Genomic DNA, 18,620 nt, shown 5'->3' with positions numbered 1-18,620 from the left:
ACCAGATCCCTCAGCGCTGGGTCAACCCGACTCTTCAACCCCTCCAGGGATGGGGACTCCCCCCCTGCCCTGGGCAGCCCATTTCATTCAGTGGGCACCTGGGCAACTCCTAGAATGGGAAAAGTAAGATAAGGGGGAGCTCGAAGAAAGAGACACAGAGACCCTATTGTAGGAGGATGATTCTGCTGATTTAGGAAGGAGGCACCTGGACTTTACTTCACAGCGCTCGCTCTGGACAGAGGGTCAGCTGGCGACCAGCGTGAAGAAGACTGCTTACTTCTTCCCTCAACCAGCAAAGACCCTCACCCTATTTTCACTACACGTGCTGGGACTGCGTAAATGAATTCCGGGAACACCTTATCATAACACACCCCTTTCTAGGAAATCTAATGAATATCTACGATGCGTGTGTCTGTAAAGCGATGTCCCTTACTCCTTCTTGGGAGCCCGTATGGTGGAGAATCCCCAGGGCCACCCCAGTGCTGCTGATAAAGAATATCTGCTTGACAGGGAAGAACTTGACTGTTGAGTGAATTTCTTTGTTTCAGGTGAAAAGAGCCAATGAGCTGAGCTGTCCAGTCACCCTGTTACTGCAGTTGGTGCCCCGCAGCCCCCGGGCTCTGGAGGGGGGCAGGAGGCAGGAGGCAGGGTGCAGGCAGGCACAGTCCCTGCCTGCTCTGGCAGGAGCAGCTCTGGGCCAAGCAAACGTCCCCGTCGTGGTGCTTACGGACGCGGGGCCGGACAGAGGGGACAAAGCCCGGGGGAGCTGGGAGCCAGGACCTGGGGGAGACCCGGCAGAGGAGCCGGGGGGGTCAGCAAGGGACCCAAAGGGGAGGTTTGGCAAAGGGACGGGGGAGAAGGCGCATCAAGGGCTGGGTAAAGAACCACGGCACCAGGGATGGAGACAAGATACTTTAATTTTTTTGCATTTCAGGTGGAGTCACCACCGGGACTTTCCCAGCCCTCACCGCCATCTGCTGTCTCCGGGCTGCCCGCTGGAATCAGCATTGGTGTTGCCTCGGGGGCTTGCGGAAGCGCCTGCGGCAGGACTGGCAGCGCCGTTGCCACCAGGCCTTGGTACCCCTGCAGAGCTGGGCACAGCCCTCCCACGCCCGGCCACGCGTCCTGCCCGCGGGCACCCGCTGCTGGGGACTGGGCTCCGCTGGGCTGCTCCTGCCCGGAGCCGCCGCGATGGTGCTGCCCAGGCTCACGGGGCTGCTGCTGCCCGACTTCATGGGGCTGCTCCTGTCCATCTCCAAGGACTCCACGTTGGGAATCCTTGTCTCCTTGTCCCCATCCTCAGCCCTGTCGGTGTCCATGTGCGGCACCGGCAGCTCCACTCCATTGCTCCGCAGCCATATTTCGATCACCAGCGTCCGCAGGCGGGCGTGGGGACTGCCGGGGGCCGGCTCCACATCCCTGGGTGTCTGCGCCTTGTCCCCCTCATGCCCAGGGACCTGCTCTTGCCTGGTCCCTGCTGACTGCTCCAGTGGGGGGTCCTGGCCCAGGGCTGCTCCCAGGCTCTCCACCAGCCCCTCATCTTCCTCCAGGGACTGGGCGGGTCCCAAGCGCTTTTGCGCCGCCAGCTCCGCCATGGCACCGGGGCAGGGCTCTGGGAAGGAGCAGAGGGTGTCCACGGAACTGGAGCTGCTCGTCGAGAGGGAGCTCAGGGACGATATCCGGGGTAGTGGGCACAGGCGCTCCGTGCTCGGTGCCTTCGCGCTGTCACTGCAGAGGAGGAGAGGGAGGTGAACCTGCTGCACCCCGGCCCCTCCGGCGGGACGGGCAGGGCTGCCCGGCGTGGGCAGGGCACGGGCTGAGGGTCTGGGGCAGGATCTGGGGGTCTCCCCCAGCACTCACCATGTCTCCAGGCTTGGTGCGGGCTCCTTCCTTCCTCTGTGCTTCAGTAGAGAAGCCTCCGAGGAAGGCGACGGAGTGAGCTCAGGCCTGCCATGAGGTTTGCAGGGTGCTTGGGGCCAGGTCAAAAAAACCAACTGTCTGCACGGATACCCCGTGCCGTGCCCTGCTGCACCATGTTCGGCCGTGTCATGCCATGCCATGGGTTCCCACACCGTGCCATGCCATTCCATGCCATGCTGTGTTGTAGCCTCCCATGACATTCTGTGGCATGTCATGCTCTGCCATACTATGCGATCATGCTTTGCCGTGCCATGCAGTGTTGCACCATGATGCTGTCCCACGCCGTGCCACACCATGCTGTGTTGCACCATGATGCCGTCCCACGCCGTGCCGTGTGCTGTGCAGTTGGGCCATGCCGTGCCACACGGTGCCATGCCATGCCATTTCCAGTCTGCTTGGTGCCAGGGCCGCTCACTCCTCAGGTTCTCCAGGTCAGCTTCCACTGGCATCCATCGTTTTGTCTCCTGCCTCTTCCTCTGCAGGACCACAAGAGCTGGGTGAGACGGGAGCACCTCCCAGGCCCACAGCACAGCCCCCCCACACCACCCTACACCACCCCACAGCACAGCCCCCCACCCCACGCCATCCCACCCCCCGGTGCAGCGCGGTGCACCCGTCACCTACCCATAACCAGCAGGCCGCCAGCATGGCGCCAGCCAGGAGGAACAGCAGGATGAGCATCACTAGCAGCAGCATCTCGGCCGAGGTGGGCCCGTTGCCACACGCCATGATTGTGGGCCCAGTGCGGCTGCGGCCTTTTATTTTGGGGCAGGTGGGCGGAGCCCCTTTGTGACCTCACGGGGTGGCTGGAGCCCCCTTTGTGACATCACGTGCTGGGCAGAGCCCCCTTTGTGACACCCAGCAGCCACTCCTGACATGTCCTTCCCCCTGCGAGGAGGGGCTGGGGTGTTCCCCTCAAAATCACAGTATCCCAGAATCATCTCATTGGAAAAGCCCTTGAAGCTCCTCCAGCCCAACCATGAACCTCCCCCTGACCGTTCCCAACTCCACCAGATCCCTCAGCGCTGGGTCAACCCGACTCTTCAACCCCTCCAGGGATGGGGACTCCCCCCCTGCCCTGGGCAGCCCATTCCAACGCCCAACAACCCCTTCTGCAAAGAAATCCTTCCTAAGAGCCAGTCTGACCCTGCCCTGGTGCAGCTTGAGGCCATTCCCTCTTGTCCTGGCGCTGGTTCCTTGGCTCAAGAGACTCATCCCCCCTCTCTGCACCCTCCTTTCAGGGAGTTGCAGAGGGCCAGGAGGTCTCCCCTCAGCCTCCTCTTCTCCACACTAAACCCCCCCAGTTCCCTCAGCCGCTCCCCATCACACCTGTGCTCCAGACCCTGCACCAGCTCCGTTGCCCTTCTCTGGACACGCTCGAGTCATTCAATGGCCTTTTTGGAGTGAGGGGCCCAAAACTGAACCCACTCATCGAGGGGCGACCTCTCGAGGGAGTGAAGAGAAAATGGGGGAGACGATCCCCGTTTCAGGGACATGGAGCTGCCTTTCTTGCTCCTCTTATTTTCTGGCTGTCCATTGTGGCCCTGCCTGGAGGCAGGGATGTGGGATACGAGGTGGTGAAAGCCCGGCCCCACCAGCAGCAGTGGCAGGAGCTGCTCCAACCACCAGCCCGTTCTGCTGCTGGCAAAATGGCCTTTTCGGAAGCTGCTCGGGCCGGCCGTGTGGATCAGCTGGAGGCAGGAGGGCTCGTAAGACCTAATGCCACGTATGCAAGTATCTGCAAAAGAGAAAAGCAGTGCGGGGGAGCCCCCCTTGCATCGCTTTTACTTCCCCTCCTCAGGAATTCATCTTTCTGACGAAGCTTATTTCTTACATTGGGTTCTCCAGGGGCATCTCAAAAGATTTACCCAGCTCCTGGGTATAGTTTGGTATTTAACTGAGTTCCCCTGCCTCGATGACAACAGCAAAATTAAAGAGGCAGCTTGATGCCTACAGGCGGGGGGGTGGCTGGAGTTCAGAGCTCCTGGTGTTGTATGGCAGCAGGAGGAGGAACCTCAACCCCTTTTCTGTTCCTCCTCAGACAACGCCCTGAGCACCTGGGGCTGCTCCCGCCGGCACCCTTGGGCCTCTTGTCCTCACACAAATCTTGGGTTCCAGCCGTTCCTGAAGTGGGGGGAGCTGGAGGTAAGCGAGGGTCTGCGCTGGAGGGTTCCAGGGAGATCACCCCTCCAGGCGAGGAACCAGAAACGGTGGGGCCAAAACCTCCTCAGCTGGCCTGACCTGGGCCTGTGGCCGAGCCACGAAGGCCCTGTCCTTGCTTGGGGGAGGAGCTGGAGAAAACAAAGCTGCTTGTTCGCGGCTGCTGCCTCCTGGGTGACAAAGATCCCTTCCATCCCCGCACACGCCAAGGGCTGGGCCCCGCTTTGTCAGAGGATTAGAGTAACCAGCGCGTTGCTGCTCTCCTCGAGCAAACCTCCCCAAACTTCAGTGCTGTTGCACAACTCAGCGATTCGCTTTTCCCCTCCTCACGGTGAGGCTGGAGGGCGAGTGGTGTTGCAACACGCCCCCCCCCCCCCCCCCGCTGCTGCTCAGCTGTTTCTGACAGCCGGGAAGAGGCTGCCGGGTCCTGCTGGCTCTGCCCTTCCACCCTGTTCCTCCTGATTTGGTCATGACCCCTCGTCCCATCGGATCAGTGTCCTCCTGAGATCAGGGCAGAGGAGCTTTGGGAGGACGTGGTGGGGAGAGCTGTGAGAACCTTTCAATGGACATCCCCAAAGCTACCAGCGCCGCGGTGACGGTCTCCTGACCAGGACTCAGCAAGCAACCAAAAGCAAGGATGTCCTTGTCCTTGGTGGGGTTTCTCCTGCAGGATCAGTTCCCTCGGGGGGTGACATTTAGCATCAGGGCCAGTCTTAGACATCAGACAGAAAACACTTTATCTTGTTTGCAGTGGGATGTGCGAGATTTCGTATTGCTTCCTCTCTAGGATCCTAAAAGATAAACTTCTTTGAAGTCCATGAAAAAACTTTCTAGGACAAAAGGTTGTTGTAAACAGCGGCGCAAACATCTACTGATGCGCTTGTGCTGATAAACCCTTGGGGGGGTGACTGGAAGCCGCCTGGGTCCCCCGTCAGTAGCTGTGGTGGTGCCTTAGCTGCTGAGCTCGACGTGAATACAGGCGTTTTTCCTTCTTCTCTGCTCAGTTGTAGACAGGAAGCGTTTCATACAGTGCCCTTAAACTGATCTAGCCGAGCGCTAAAAATAAACCTTCTTTGTGAAGCCGCAAACTCCTGCCTCATCTGCTGTGTCAGCTCCTGGAGAGAACCCGCTGTGAGAGCTGAAGGTTTCTTGGGCCAGAGGCTTGTACCCCACGCACGGCGGGGGAAGCGTGTCGGCAAGCGGGAGCCGGCAAGGCTGAGAAATCAAAATACAAAGGGAAAAACACCCCAGCGTCTGTCTTCAGAGACGTGCTAAGCCGCTTTGGGAGGGGCAGGGTGGGAGGGGTACGACTCGTATTAAACCTTTGGAGGTAACTCACCCCGCGAACAGCGGGAAATTACCGTTCGCAGAAGGTTTAATTATGTAAGCGAGCTGCAGCTGGCAGCGTGCTGGATGGCGCCACGGGACGGCCGGGTTTTGAAGGTGTGCGAGCCACTCGCTTGTTTGCCAAGGGCTGCTCCTCCCCACGTTGGAGCGACGGGGTGTCCGGCAGCCCCCGGTGATGGGGCACTTCCAAGGGGCTTCGGCGGTGACCCTGCAGCTTGGCTCTCACCGCAGGGGGGGTTCGCTCTCCCATCCAAGCAGGAGCTGCGACTAACGCCCTGAGCGCCCAGGTAGCCGCAGGGTTGCAGGAGGGATGTGGGCTCCCCGCGTTGCCCGTGTCCTCGAGTCCCCTGCTTCCAGCCCGTCCACTCGTCTGGTTTTGGCTCCCCATTTCTGGACCGGGGTGTCCCTCTGGGCTCTTGTGCCTCGGTGCTCAGCCCAGCTCTCGGTGGCCGCTGTGGGGCTGTGCCTTCCCTGGGAGGCGCCCAGGCCCTGCGTGACGGCCCGCTGGCTGCAGCCTGGGCCCGCAGGCGGCCCGGTGAGGCTCGGCCGGAGCTGGCGGCTCCCGGGCCTGCAGGGGAGGGTCCCCAAGGTGGGGACACCGCGGAAGGGCCGCCGGGCCCAGGGCCTCTCCCGGGGGCGGGGGGGACACATCGGGGCCGGCCGGGTCCCTGTGAGGGCCCGACACCGCCTCCCGCCGCCAGGGGGCGACCTCTTGCCCGCCGCCCCCCCGCCACCGAGGGTCGCGCTCACGCCCCTGCCCCGCCGTGACGTCACCCCAGAGGGCGGGGTGGAGGCGAGACTGAAAGGCGAGCCTACCCAATGAGAACAAGCAGGGGAGGCGGGACTTCCGCCGGCGGCCGGCCGGCCGGCACGCAGGTGGGAAGGCGGGGCCACGCCCCCTCCCCTCCCAGCCCTTTCAGGCCCCGCCCCCGGCGCGCGGCCGCGGGTGACGTCACCACGGCGGGCCGCGCGCGCCGCCCCGCCCCCTTTCCCGCCCCCCCTTCGCAGCCCTGTTGCCGCGAGCAGTGCGTGCGCGCTGACGTCAGGCGGTGCGCGCTGACGTCAGGCCCTGCGCGCCCCCCACCCCCCCCCACCCCTCCGTAGGCCTGCGCGGTTACCGAGCGGCGCGCGCAGCCTCGGCAGCGCCTGTGAGGAGCCGCTGCGGTCGCCGCCGCCGTCCGGGGGAACCGGGCCGGGCCGAGCCGAGCCGAGGGGTTATGAGGGCGGGCGCCGCCGCCGCCTCCCCGTGAGGAGCAGCGGGCCCGTGGCGGCGGGGGGAAGCGCGCCAGGCGCCGGGGCCGCCCCGCGACAGGAAGCCATTTTGTGGGCCCCCTCCTCCTCCTCCTCCTCCTCTTTAGCCGCCGCCCTCCAGAGCGGTGCGGCCGGTGCTGCCGGCCGGGGTGGGCGGGCGGACCCGCGGCGGAAGCGCCCGGTAAACGAGGGCGGCGGCGGGGGGGGCGAGCAGGGGGCCGGAGCGGGCGGCGGCGGCCGCCGCGCCTCCCCATGGCGAAGAAAACCTACGACCTGCTCTTCAAGCTGCTCCTCATCGGGGACTCGGGGGTCGGCAAGACCTGCGTGCTCTTCCGCTTCTCCGACGATGCCTTCAACACCACCTTCATCTCCACCATCGGTCAGTGCCTTCCCCCCCCGCCCTGCGCCCCGCTCCCCCGGGGGTCCGCACCTCCTCGGCCCGGCCTCCCCCGCCGCCCCGTTCCTGCTGTGGGGGGTTCCTGCAGCCCTCCCGGGGGGGCACGGCCCTGCTCTCTGCCTTGCCTCGCAGCTTTCGGGCATGTTTTCTGCTCTTGTGTCAGGCGAAGGGTCCCCGCGGGTCCCCGGGGACCCCCTGTCCCCACCCTTTCTCCTCTCTGCTCTCGCTGTCGATGTGAAATCCTCGGCGAGCCGGCCTCCCTGGTCACACCCGACACCGGCTTTGCCCCTGCTGCAGGGAGGGATCATTTGGTTTCTCTCCGCAGTTGAGCGCAGCAGTTTTCTCGGCTGTCGGTGACCGTGAGCGACCCTCTCTTCCCCTCCCTTGGGGGCAGCGTTGGCAGCGTGTCCCCCACCCTCTCCGCCAGCGAACAGCCGGAGCCCACCTGGCTCCTTCCCTCAGCGCCTGATCTCCAGCCCCCTGCACGCAGGAGGGCGGTGGGGTTGCCATCCCTGCGCGGTCTCTTCGCCGCTATTGATGTGGCTTAGCAGAAATGATTCCACTTGTGGGTGGGGTCTGTTTTCTCACCCAACAAAGCTGTCCACCCCGCCGGGCTTCTGGCAAAGCTGATGCGGCGTGAAGCTCCTGACTGAGGTAGTTTCTTTGACATCGTGAAGGAGAGCTGTGTATTTTTGCAGGCTTTCCCCTTTCCGTGTAATCTGTGCCATGAGACAGGCCGTGTACCTAATGTCCTTTCTCCCTAGGTTTATCAGAGAGTTTTGTTTGTCTTCTCCTGAACACCGTCTTGTTTTGCAGATGAAGAGTTCATGTCAGCAGCTTCTTACCCTCTTGGTGACCGACTCTGGCAATTTAAGAGAATTCATGCTTCCATTCTGTCTTGCAGTACCTGCCCATGTAATGTGTGCAGATACCTACCACACATCTGGAAAACAAATCTTTTTTTTGGAGGGGTTTGAATTGGATCTGGCTTTTTGTGCTTGACATAAATCCCTTGAATGTTTGGCTGTGCAGCTGTTCACCGAGGGTGGGACAGCATGGAGTATCAGTGTAAATCTTAGTGCTAGGTGTAAGGACGCTGCTGTGTACTTCCTCATCGGTGTCGAAACGTCACCCTAAAAATTGCAGCTCAGGCTACAAGATGTAAAAAGACACTCTTAAGCAAGCCTTGGGTCATTGGAAAAGTATATTTGGGGGACAGCTAAGTGTCAAGGCACAGTTGTTGCCTAAAAGCTCTTTGGGCCTCAGGGTTTTGCTTAATTGTTTTGGGGGGAGGTGTGTGTGACAGTCACTTCATCTTGTCTCTTAACATCGCGTACCTTGACTGTATTTATTTTGCTGCTGTGGCCTCAGTGTAATTCTGCGCTGCTTGGCAAATTCTCGCCTGGATCACATGGCGCTTGTTGCTTTCTGAGTTTGCTGGGAAGGTTTATTTCAATTCTCAAAGTTAAAAATAGTCAACGTCTTAGTTAAGAGGTCAGCGGGTATGTGGTGGCTCTTGCTCCAGAGAGCTTGTGCTTTTAGTGATGTATAATAGTTAGTAATTTAGTAATTAGTTCTTGATCGAACTCTGCAATTCTGAGTGTTCAAGCAGAGTATCATCAGGTTTAGTAGCAAGTGTGCATGTGCAGAGTTTGGAAGTGTTTCTGCACAGTCAGAAATTTAGACCAGTAGGTATTTATTGCTGGAGTACATAAACTGTTTGTAGTGCATGTACACTGGAGGGCAAACAAGTTTTATTTCCTAAATTCTGGACTAAACACCCAGGCATAGCTGTGAATGCTGCTTGATGACTGGTTGGCGTGTCAGAGTGGGTCAGACTTGCGTCTTCACCGTGGAATTCAGCAGGTTTTTGGGGTACAAATAGATTTTTTTCTGTGTGGTGCTGAATTCCGAGTGCTTTACTGCCCAAAGATGACTTAAATGTGTTGTTTCCTTAGTTCTTCAGTAATTGCTTAAGGAGGAAGCCTGGTGGGACAGTGTCCTGTGCACGCAGTGTCAGTTGAAAGGGAGACTACATTAGCACCTTTTAAAAAGCAGCTGGTCCATGAGGGAAACAATCTTGAACTGGGTTAAAACACCTGTCCGCTTAGTTCTCCACATAATTACAACAAAGTGGATTGAGTGATCTGTCTAAAAACATGTTATCTCCAATTACCACCAGTGACTACAGTTTTTAGACTTTCTCAGGTTTTCCTCTGCTGCAGCGGTGACAGTCCAGGAAAGGTGCTTTGCCCGGTGGTACTTGCTGTGATAAATCCCCCTGCATTAGCTGCACCACTTGGGCTGGTTTTGCAGCCCAAAGAGGAAAGTTTCAGGAAAAACTTCAGGCGGAGTCTTTGACCCGTAGCAACAAGGAAATACTATTTCCAAAGTACTTGTGTACACAGTAGATGACGTTGGAGGTGATTGGCTTATTGGCTGAATCTCTCCTTATGTTTAAAAATGTAATACCCGGTAGCCTGTTAGCTCTGATTCATGCTTTTGTGTTTACACTGAGCTCCACCAAGAGCCTGAGATAGTCGAGTATGTAAAATATACAGCAGTACTGGTGTCTGTGAGCAGGTACTGGTCCAGTCTTTCTAATCTTTATCGGGAGAGATGGGTCTTGGAGAATATTGAAACTAGCCTGTGTATATAAAAGAAGAGTGGGGGGAAGCGTTTTAATTCTATAAAAGCAAAAGCTTGTTTGCATATGTAAGTGAAGGTACAATAATAATGCATTTCCACTTCACACTGGTAACTTAGATTCACTTCCATCTTTACACATTTTAAGGACTGATTAAGCACAGTCTGTAATGGCAGTTTGGATATAATTTACTATATGTGTAATTCGGTATACTCTCTTTAACATTTGACTTTTAATCACTCCAATCTAATATTTCCTGCTAAAACAGCAGTTAAGCCTTTGGATGTGATGAGGTGCATGTGTGAATGATTTCATTACCCTGTCTAGAGGTGCTATAAATAATCCAGATGGCACTTCTGCAAGAATCCCTAAGTCATTGTAACCTCCCTGGAGAGAGCAGGGGCCTTGTCCTCAAATGCTATGTTGCTGTTTTCAGGTAGAAAGGGAATAAATTGTAGAAGACTTAATCTATCGCAAACAGTTTTTAATTTTAATAACTCTTCAGTAACGCTCTGGTGCAAAAATCATTTTTATGGTATCTTTTTCTGAGAGATTGTGGAGGTGACTTTTCAGTTGTGCTCTATGGATACTCAACAGTTGGGCCACGTCTGTCGGTGGTAGCTGTTCCTCTGGGCAGTGGTGTTGCTCCCTGGTGCTCCTGAGCACTGAGTACTGGAGGCCTCTCTTAGACTGCTGCCTGGTCTTGCCTTTCCCCAAACGCTACTAATTTTAGTAAATCTGCCACTCATGCTGCCAGCAGATTTTCTGTATTTTCAGTATTAAAAACGTTAGTGTAAGTAGCTTCCAGTCAACGTATACTTGAGATCTTAAATTTTCTTTAGTAATGTTTGTATGGGCACGCAGCCTGGCAAGTTGATGACAGCTTGAAGTGAACCCTCAGCAGATGATGTGTCGGAGCTCTGCGGGCATGCTCTGTGAAGCTGCTCGGGGTCAGCCTTTGCCTGGGCACAGGCAGGTAGAGAGGGCTGCTCTTGCAGGGCTGTGTCTGTCTTGGAATTTGAATGTCAAAACTGAACTCAAGCGTATAATTGCTATTGTCTGACTAAGTAAAAATGCAAATGAAGGTGAGTCACAAAAAAGGTTTTCCCGTGGAATCTGACTACCTTGAGTAACATGCTCAACAGAACAAAGTGTATGTAATCATGGTGAGATTCCCTCTAAATGCTGCTGGTTTAGGTAAAGCTTTCATGGCTCTGAACCCATCCTGAAGATGCACTTGTGTTCTGTGTTCCTGGTCTTTACTCACATTGACTGCAACTCTACAAACCCAGAGAGAGGGAGAAAAAGCAGTATGATTTTTTTTTTTTTGATGTTTGATCACCCCATATTTTATTCTGAACGCAGCAAAGTCTTGATGCCAAAGCTGTGCTAGGAGTGTGCAAAACTTGTTTTAAATGCAGAGGTACGTGAGAAATACTTTCTGATGAAATCAGTCTTTTCTCAGTTTTTTTAAAAATTTCTTATCCCTTTATTAGAAGTGATTTTGAGTTGCTAAGCACTTCCTTTGGAATCATTCCATATTGGTACATTAAAGCAGTGAAATGCTTTTAAAATAAGTCCTCAGATATCAAAAATAGTAAATATAGCAAGTTTCTTCCTATGTCTTGTGAGGATTTGTTTGCCTGTGCTTGTGCTGTATTAATATTGGGAAGGAAGGAGTCCCAGGTAGAGAATGGGGAGAAACTTGGTCAATTGGGGGAAAACAAACTAAGTGGAAATTACATTTTGAATTGTGAAGACGCTTTTTAACCGTATGATGGGTGCAATGAAGTTGGAAAAACAAGTGGTTTCTGGTGCGCAAAAAAAGAGTGTTACTACAGCAGTTGAAAGTACTGGCTTGCTTTTTCCTTATATTCCTTTTTTGTCTCAAATCTATAGTTTGTCGGCTTGTAGGAGCAGCAGACGACTTTGAGTTTTGTGTATGTTGTGCCCAGGCTGTGGGTTCAGTCCGTATTTGACTCCTGGCATGGAGCAGGTGAATTAGAAAAAAAACCAAACCAACAAACCAGCGCCCCAACAAAAAAAAACCCCACCCCAACTCCTGTGCAGTTGTTTCCATGCTGGAAATCATCAGGCAGCAAGAGATGCAAAAAATGTTTCTACATAGAGGTAATTGATGTGTAAAACTTGCTGTCATGGGAAGTTTTGGAAGGGAAAATATACATGGGTTCAGAATGAAAGTAGAACATTGAAGTGGATCCATCAGTGGCTGTTGGACGTGACGCTTTGGATGCGGCCTCGAGCTTGGGAATCCCCTCAGCTCTTGGTTGCCAGAGGTGGAACGAGTATTTTTTGGCCTGGAGAGCATGGTTCTCCTCACCTCTGTCTGCTGGGACGCCCAGGAGAAGGGTTCCAGAGTGAATTGGGCTTACGGTATGATTGAGGGTGGTTTGGGTTTTGTTAATCTAGCAGCAGTTTTGCTTGTGCATGCCTCGCAGCGCTGATGAGAAGTGTGCAGAGGGCTGTATGGTGAAGAGCTGAGGAACTGAGCTGGCTGGAAACTTTTTTAAACATAGCTATTTTTTTCAACCGAGCTGCATCGGTTCCCTGATCTGGCTTCTTAAGTTACCGTATAAATCTGGCCTGGCAGAGTGCATAGGGCATCTGGGGACATGGAAACACTGGAATAGGTGGCACTTGTGCTGAAAGTTCACTTTTAGGATTGCAGTTCCACGACACAAAGCGCTTGCAGCAGCGCCGGTATCTAGTGTTCCCTCCTTCCTGCCCCCAGTGTGAACCAAACCCTAAACTGGGCTTGCTCCTCTCCCTGCACTGCTGCTCTCCCTGCCTGGGGGCAAAACCAGTTGATGAAGGGCGAGAAGGCTGCTGAACTCCTTACTCGGGCACATACCTGTGCGGTGGCAGCACAGGGCACGGAGCCCCGCTGCTCCTTTTTCTGTTTGTCCTTGCACTGCCGTGCTATTTATGTTCAACTGAAACTAATAGGCAGCTGTTCCCTAAATGCGCTGAGTATGATCAGAAGACGTGGAGACAAATGGGAAGGAGCGTGCAGAGGTTGGCAGCTCCAGTTAAGCCAGACCTGTGTCCAGGAGGAGGCTGAACTGGTGCTTCAATAGTAAGTGGCAAAGCTAAAGAGCGGATGAAGTCACTAAGATTTTTTTTTTTTAGGGTAAAGCGTGTTTCGGATTCGGCATGTGGGCCTGTCATGTCTTGTGACGGGCTGTCCGTATAACCCATGGTCTGCTCTTGAATTTTACAGATGAAGCGCCTGTTGATGTTGGTAGAAAACTTGCTCAGGCACTGCTGAGCAGGGGTACAGCCTTCATTTTAAGAAACCAAGGACTATTTTTTAGTGCCTTGTTGAGTGATAAGCACAACTGTGGGGCACGGAGAAGTGATTTCCTCTTGCTTCTTGATTTACCTCTCTCGAAAGAAAATCTGTCACTCCCTTTTTTATCCTGAGAAAGTGTGTAATTGTTTCTACCCTTAAAGTTAATATTGATATTTAATTAGAGAATCAGTTGACAGTCTATTGATAAATACTTCATCAGGGGATAGAAAAAAAACCAATCCTGACTTGAAGGGGTTGTTTTTTTAGGTCGTGCTAAGCGGCTGTTGCTGCCCGTAGCCCAGCGGTGCCGCGTAGGGGGGCTTTGCCTTGGCAGGCTGTGCTCACCATGCCTGCTCCTGGCCGCCGGCGGGAGCAGGGTGTGGGCTGCTTCCACCGTTGGGGTGGCAACAGCTTGCCCTTGCGCTTCTCCTTTCTGGAGCTGTGGAAGGGCAGCGTGTTCTTGCTTGTCAGCGGAGGAAGAGCTGGAGAGTCGCCTGGAAGGATGGTGACTGGGAGCGGGCTGCTCCTGCCAGGAAACTTCATCCTGCCTGGGGTTGAGAAATGCCCGGGAAAGACGTTGGATGAGAGCAGGTTGCCTGAATTCTTCTGACAGTGGCAGCCGGCGCCTGTTTTGCTACGTGACCTTCTGATGACATGTGGAGAAGGGTTTTGGCTGGCGCTGATTTTGTGTAACCCTTGTGAGGGAGTAAGGTACCTCAGAAAGGGTTTGTGAAAAACAAGCTTGTCAAATTCCCGGTACTGTGGGAATTCCCTGTCTGGCCCTGGGGAAACAGGAAAGAGGCCAGAGCTGCTGCTGCTGCAAGTCTTCTTGAATGTTTAGTGTTTCGGTACAACTTAACTGTGTGGGTCTGTCTTTTCTGCGTGGGTTTAACTAGAAGTCTTGTGTGGGTTTAACTAGAAGTCTCTGCATGTTTTTGTTCTTTTCTGTAGCTAAAACAACTCAAGGCTTTCTTTCCCCCCGGGATTGTGACTCTTTTATACTGTGTAACCTGGAGAAATCCCCGTTTGTGCCTTGCATTTCCAAAACCTGACTTAAATCATCCTGAGAGGGGTTTGGTTGCCATTAGGTATGGAATATATACACTGACATCCATACCAGAACAGCTTTTTTCCTCAAGGATGCATTTCAAACTGGTGTTCTTTCATATTCAGACTAACGATTAGCCCAACAGACAGCAGATACGCTGAAGCAGTTGTTGGGTTGGGGGGAGCACTGGAAACAGTCTCTTCCCCATAACATGGGCCTGGTGTAGCTGCTGCTTTGTGTACTGGCAGTTCCTTTGGTACTGCAGTCCGATGGGGCTGTGATCAATATCGGCCTCAGCAGGAGGCCGTCTTGGCCTAAGATCTGAGCTTCAGAACCCTTAAAAGACGAAGATGGGTGGGAGTGTGAGAACTTCAGGTGTTCACCCATTTTAGGTCAGGGTACAGTACCTCTTCCTTGTCTGTCCTTTGGTTTATGAGGCTGTCAGAAGGTTTGTTAAAGCTGGGCTTGTCAGGTTGTCTCATCTGTGGCTGATGAGATCAAACCTCTTCCATGGCAGCAGTCACTGAACAGCGTCCACCAGGTCCTGAATAAAAAGTTATTCTGCTCTCTGAGATAGTTCTGTCTTCCCTTGGTCTCACCAGCATTTCAGTGTTCTAGAGTAAAGGTGATTTTATCTTTTACTTCAGATGTTCAGTTACTAACTTCAGGCATCTGGACATGTGAATTAACGTATTGAGGTCTGACGTACTCATGTGTCAAGTGTCATCTCTCCTGCCCTTCCAACTGTAGGCATGTTACCTGTTCTTCCTCGCCACCAAATCTCACTGGCAGCTGACTTCCCTGCAGGTAACTAACTTGATTGCACTTCTTAAACTATCTTACTATTGCAGATCCACAGTAAATGTCCAAACTTCAATAATGAAAAGAAGTTGAAAAGGTTGGTAGCAGTATCTAGATGTGTCCAGTTCCTTAGGCAGCAATCTTAATTTTCACACCTTCCAAGGCTTGCTGCAGCCTGTGTCTTACCCTCTTCCCTTCCTTTTCTGAAATGGGATTCCTCTACCATAACTAGCTCATTAATAGCTGAACTGTCAGCAAGGACTAGCTGTCTAGGCTCCTGCTATAAGTGGGGCAAAGGAAAATAAGGAACTCCATCCATCTGCGTGTGGCAGTACGTACCCGTGCCTCTCCGTCACTTTAGAGGAAGCTTGGATGTGTAGCTTAAATATAGCTGTCTAATTGCTGGTTAAATGCATCCCACCAACGCTTCTGTTTCATTAAGCATCCTGTGAAATGCTTTCATCTCAACATAACTTTTTGATCTTGCCAGTAAACAACAAAATTTTTATTTTTTTTTTAGCTACTCAAGTGTCTGGCAAAAACAAAGATCGCTGCTGGCTGGTTCTTTGGATTTTGTACTTAATGTTGGTATGTCTGGGACAGCACGGACCAGAAATGTGAGTTCTCTGGAAAGTCTGGTGCTTCTCATTGTGACTTCAGCGAGCAGGACTGGTGAACAGAAATGCTAGTTTGCATGGAAGGGGGTTCAGAAACTCCACCTGCCATCTGCTCAGCTGTGGTGGCCATGTGCCATGGGGCATGTGTCCCTGTGTGCTCGAGGCCTTGACCCAGCCGGAGAACCAGGAGGATGCTGCTGCCTGGGTTTGGGTCGCGGGCAGTTCGCTGAGACCGCTGCTGAGGACAAGAAGCAGCAGATGCAAGTCACAACAGGGAGAACTCAACCAGGGTATTGGGGGAAGAAATTGTGACAAAGGTGGTCTGCGGCTGTAACAGCAGTGCAGAGAGGTGATGGGATTGCTGACCTTCGGGTAATGAAAATAGTTCTAGAAGAGACCCCAGGCAACCTGAGTGGACGCGGCCCTGCTGTGGGGTGTTAGAAGCACAAGCTCTGCGCCCCACAGCCTGCCTTAGGCTCGCTGTTGGTCCTGGGCGCCAGGACAGGACCAGGGTTGGGGGTTTGAATTCCCAGTGCATGTCAGAGCTGCTGCTGGAGCCCATCAGAGCACTACAGGCTGGAGAGATTCCTGCTGGGAGTCTCCTCTTGATCTTCAGAGCATTAGATAATAGCCACCAGCTTCGCAAAGAGCTTCTAAGTAGTTTCCTAAGAGGGAGAAGAAACAACTAATGAAGAAGGATGGTGATGTCTTGCTCGGAGCAAGTTCAGGTGCTCCTCCTCTTGCTTTTGCAGGAGCTTCAGCACTGCTGCCAAACTCCGAGCAGGCACCTCTGCGGTCAGAGTTGCTGTCAGCATTGTGGTTTCTCACCCTGTAACTTACGGTGCTGCTGGTCCGGCTATTGGTAAAGCTCTTATTTAACCTCGGTTCCTTCCGTGTCGATCCTGATGTCATTTTCTAGCATAGTCCCTTTCAATATCGTAGTCAGGCGCTTTGTTGCAGGATAGGTGTGGGATGGAGGGAGCTGGAGCAGGTCCTTAGAGGCCGGACGGCTGCCTGCACGACCACCCCTGGCTCCCTTCAGTGCAAAGGTCTCGGGGGTTATTCCATGAGAATCGAAACCGGGAGTCTCCGTGGTGGCCTTGCAAGCGAGTGCCTGTTCCCATCATCCGGAGGCGTAGCGCCTTCTCCGGAGCTGAGAGTTGGCAAGGTGCTGGCTGGAGGCTTTTTTCTCCTGACAGGTGAGGTGTAGCTAACCTTGTTGCAGCGTACAGCAGACTAAAGCATCCAAACGAGTCTTACAGCCTCCAGTGCTGCCTCGGGAGAGGCCAATGTTTTGGGGTAGCAATAACTTCTGATTCTAGGTGTGTTGTGTGACATTCTTCCACTTTTTCCCACCCTTTCAAAGGTACATAATTCTTGTTTCTCAGGCTCTTTTCGATGAGTTCAGTTTGAGTGTTGAGGTATCAGCAATAGCTAAAAAAGGTGATAGAACTTGCTGATAAATGTGATGTTTCTGGGCAATATTGTCGCAGTAGGCCTTTTTTTTTTTTTTATCCTTCAAGCTTTTTTCCCTGCTAATTAGCTTGACAGCACTGCCATTCATCATCTCACTCGCTGGAGAACTTAGAGGTTGGGTAGAAGTATCTGATGTTACAATATTTGATGTCTTCCAAGGGCAGGGAGTTGGAGGAACTGTCACGGTCACGCTGTGCCATACAGCTCGAGGTCTGGAAATGGTCTGACAGATTCCTAGACCTTGCAGTAAACTGGAGAGAAGTACCTGCTGCCGTGCTTGGACTCTGTGAAGTCTCTGTGTTTCTTGATGCTGAAGGGTTAATAAATTAATGCTTTTTCTGAAACTTAGGTGTTGGAGTTATACATATAAGTTGATACTCAGTAACTGAAAACATCCTAAATCATGTGGTGACAGTGCCAGTTAAATCCGTATTGAATTGTACTAATGTAGCACAAGCAAGGGAGCCTTGAAGCTGAACATACAGTTTGTAACCCGAGACACAGCACCGTTCCTTGGGGTCTGCGTAGGAAATAATCGGTGTGTCCGTAACCAGCAGTTCTGTACTGAAAATTTTACGCAGGAAGGGCCAGTCACAGCTTATCTCCAGCCCTCTTGCAAGTGGGAATGCTCTCAGGTGGCATCTTAGGCTGCAGTGCTCGGTGCTGTGGTAATGTCAGTGCACGTCTAATGCCAACAGTGGCAAAACCTGCTGCCGTGGCGCAGTCTGGGTAGCTTGACTTAGGATACTTTCATAAATAATGGCAGTATTTTCTGTTTATACTGGGAGAAGCCTGGTTTTCCAGCAATAAGTAGTCACTTACAAGCACATGTGCGCTTTCCAGTGGGTTGGAGCAGGCAGCTGGTAGACTGTTTCACAGAGAAAACAAAGTCCAAGTGCTGTAACGACCTAGCCCTCATAAAGCTGCACCGACTGAGAAACTTCAGGCACAGTGTGAAGCATTTAAAGCATCACAAGCTTTCACTTCTCAAATATTGACAGTGACCGCATCGCGCAAACAAATATCAAAATCTGTTTGGAAGCAACTGGAGAATCTTTGACTCCTCAGTTTTGCTGTTAGAAGTTTGCAGTCCCTGTGTGGTACCTGTGAGGGTGTTTGAGTGTGTTTTGTGTTTTTCAGCGTGGCTGAAACTAGTGAAATGTAGGTCAGCGGGTTCAGCTGAGGGTGTACGCTCCAGCAAGTAGCCTTGTCTGAAAACGTAAGTGATGGTCTCTCCTTCCTTTCTTCAGTAGTTCCAGCAGTAAAGAGTTTTAATTACTGAAACAAGAAGTAACTGATGTGAGTTTCTGCACTGCAGTACGACACCATTACAGAAGCTGGGAAGGCAGAGAGCTGCTGGAGCTTCAATTTATAACAGGTTGACTAGCTGAATCTTTTTTAATGACCTCCAAGACACAGTACCTGCCTCTTGGGTAAAGCTAATGCTTTTCCTGAGTCAATCTCAATCCCTTGATTTATGTATTATCTGTTTTGTCAATTTGCTGAGTATAAATTAGTCAGGGTAAGTGTTAACTTGAATTTCATTTTTATGTAATTTGAGGACAAAATTACTGTTACAGCAAGTAGTGACAAATTTTCTGTTTCATAAATAGAAGCAGTTTATCTGAAAGCAGATTCACATA

The 18,620-nt window shown here is 53.0% G+C and overlaps 2 protein-coding genes across 3 annotated transcripts in view; one reads left to right on the top strand and one right to left on the bottom strand.

The window, feature by feature from the left end:
- Positions 1-972: 972 nt before the first annotated feature.
- LOC141921536 (uncharacterized) lies at positions 973-6,167 on the bottom strand. Of its 2 annotated transcripts, none has more exons than XM_074820404.1 (3): positions 3,250-6,167; positions 1,861-2,396; positions 973-1,728 (listed from the first exon to the last, which is right to left on the bottom strand). In XM_074820404.1, exons 1-3 carry the CDS (start codon positions 3,304-3,306, stop codon positions 1,002-1,004), a joined length of 1,320 nt encoding a protein of 439 aa, XP_074676505.1. In that variant the 5' UTR covers positions 3,307-6,167; the 3' UTR covers positions 973-1,001. The 2 variants fall into 2 exon arrangements, with proteins under 2 accessions (XP_074676505.1, XP_074676504.1); XM_074820403.1 differs by lacking the exon at positions 3,250-6,167 and adding an exon at positions 2,545-2,987.
- Positions 6,168-6,535: 368 nt separating this feature from the next.
- RAB10 (RAB10, member RAS oncogene family) overlaps positions 6,536-18,620 on the top strand; it is a 51,477-nt gene continuing 39,392 nt past the window's right edge. The window contains exon 1 of the mRNA XM_074820405.1: positions 6,536-7,057. Coding sequence (XP_074676506.1) covers positions 6,931-7,057 — 127 coding nt within the window. The 5' untranslated portion in view covers positions 6,536-6,930. The remainder of the gene's footprint in view (positions 7,058-18,620) is intronic.

This window comes from Strix aluco, chromosome 3 (genome assembly GCF_031877795.1).
Source record: "Strix aluco isolate bStrAlu1 chromosome 3, bStrAlu1.hap1, whole genome shotgun sequence".
Lineage (NCBI taxonomy): Eukaryota > Metazoa > Chordata > Aves > Strigiformes > Strigidae > Strix > Strix aluco.
Note: the sequence above shows the minus strand (reverse complement) of the source record. Positions and strands in the feature narration are given on the sequence as shown.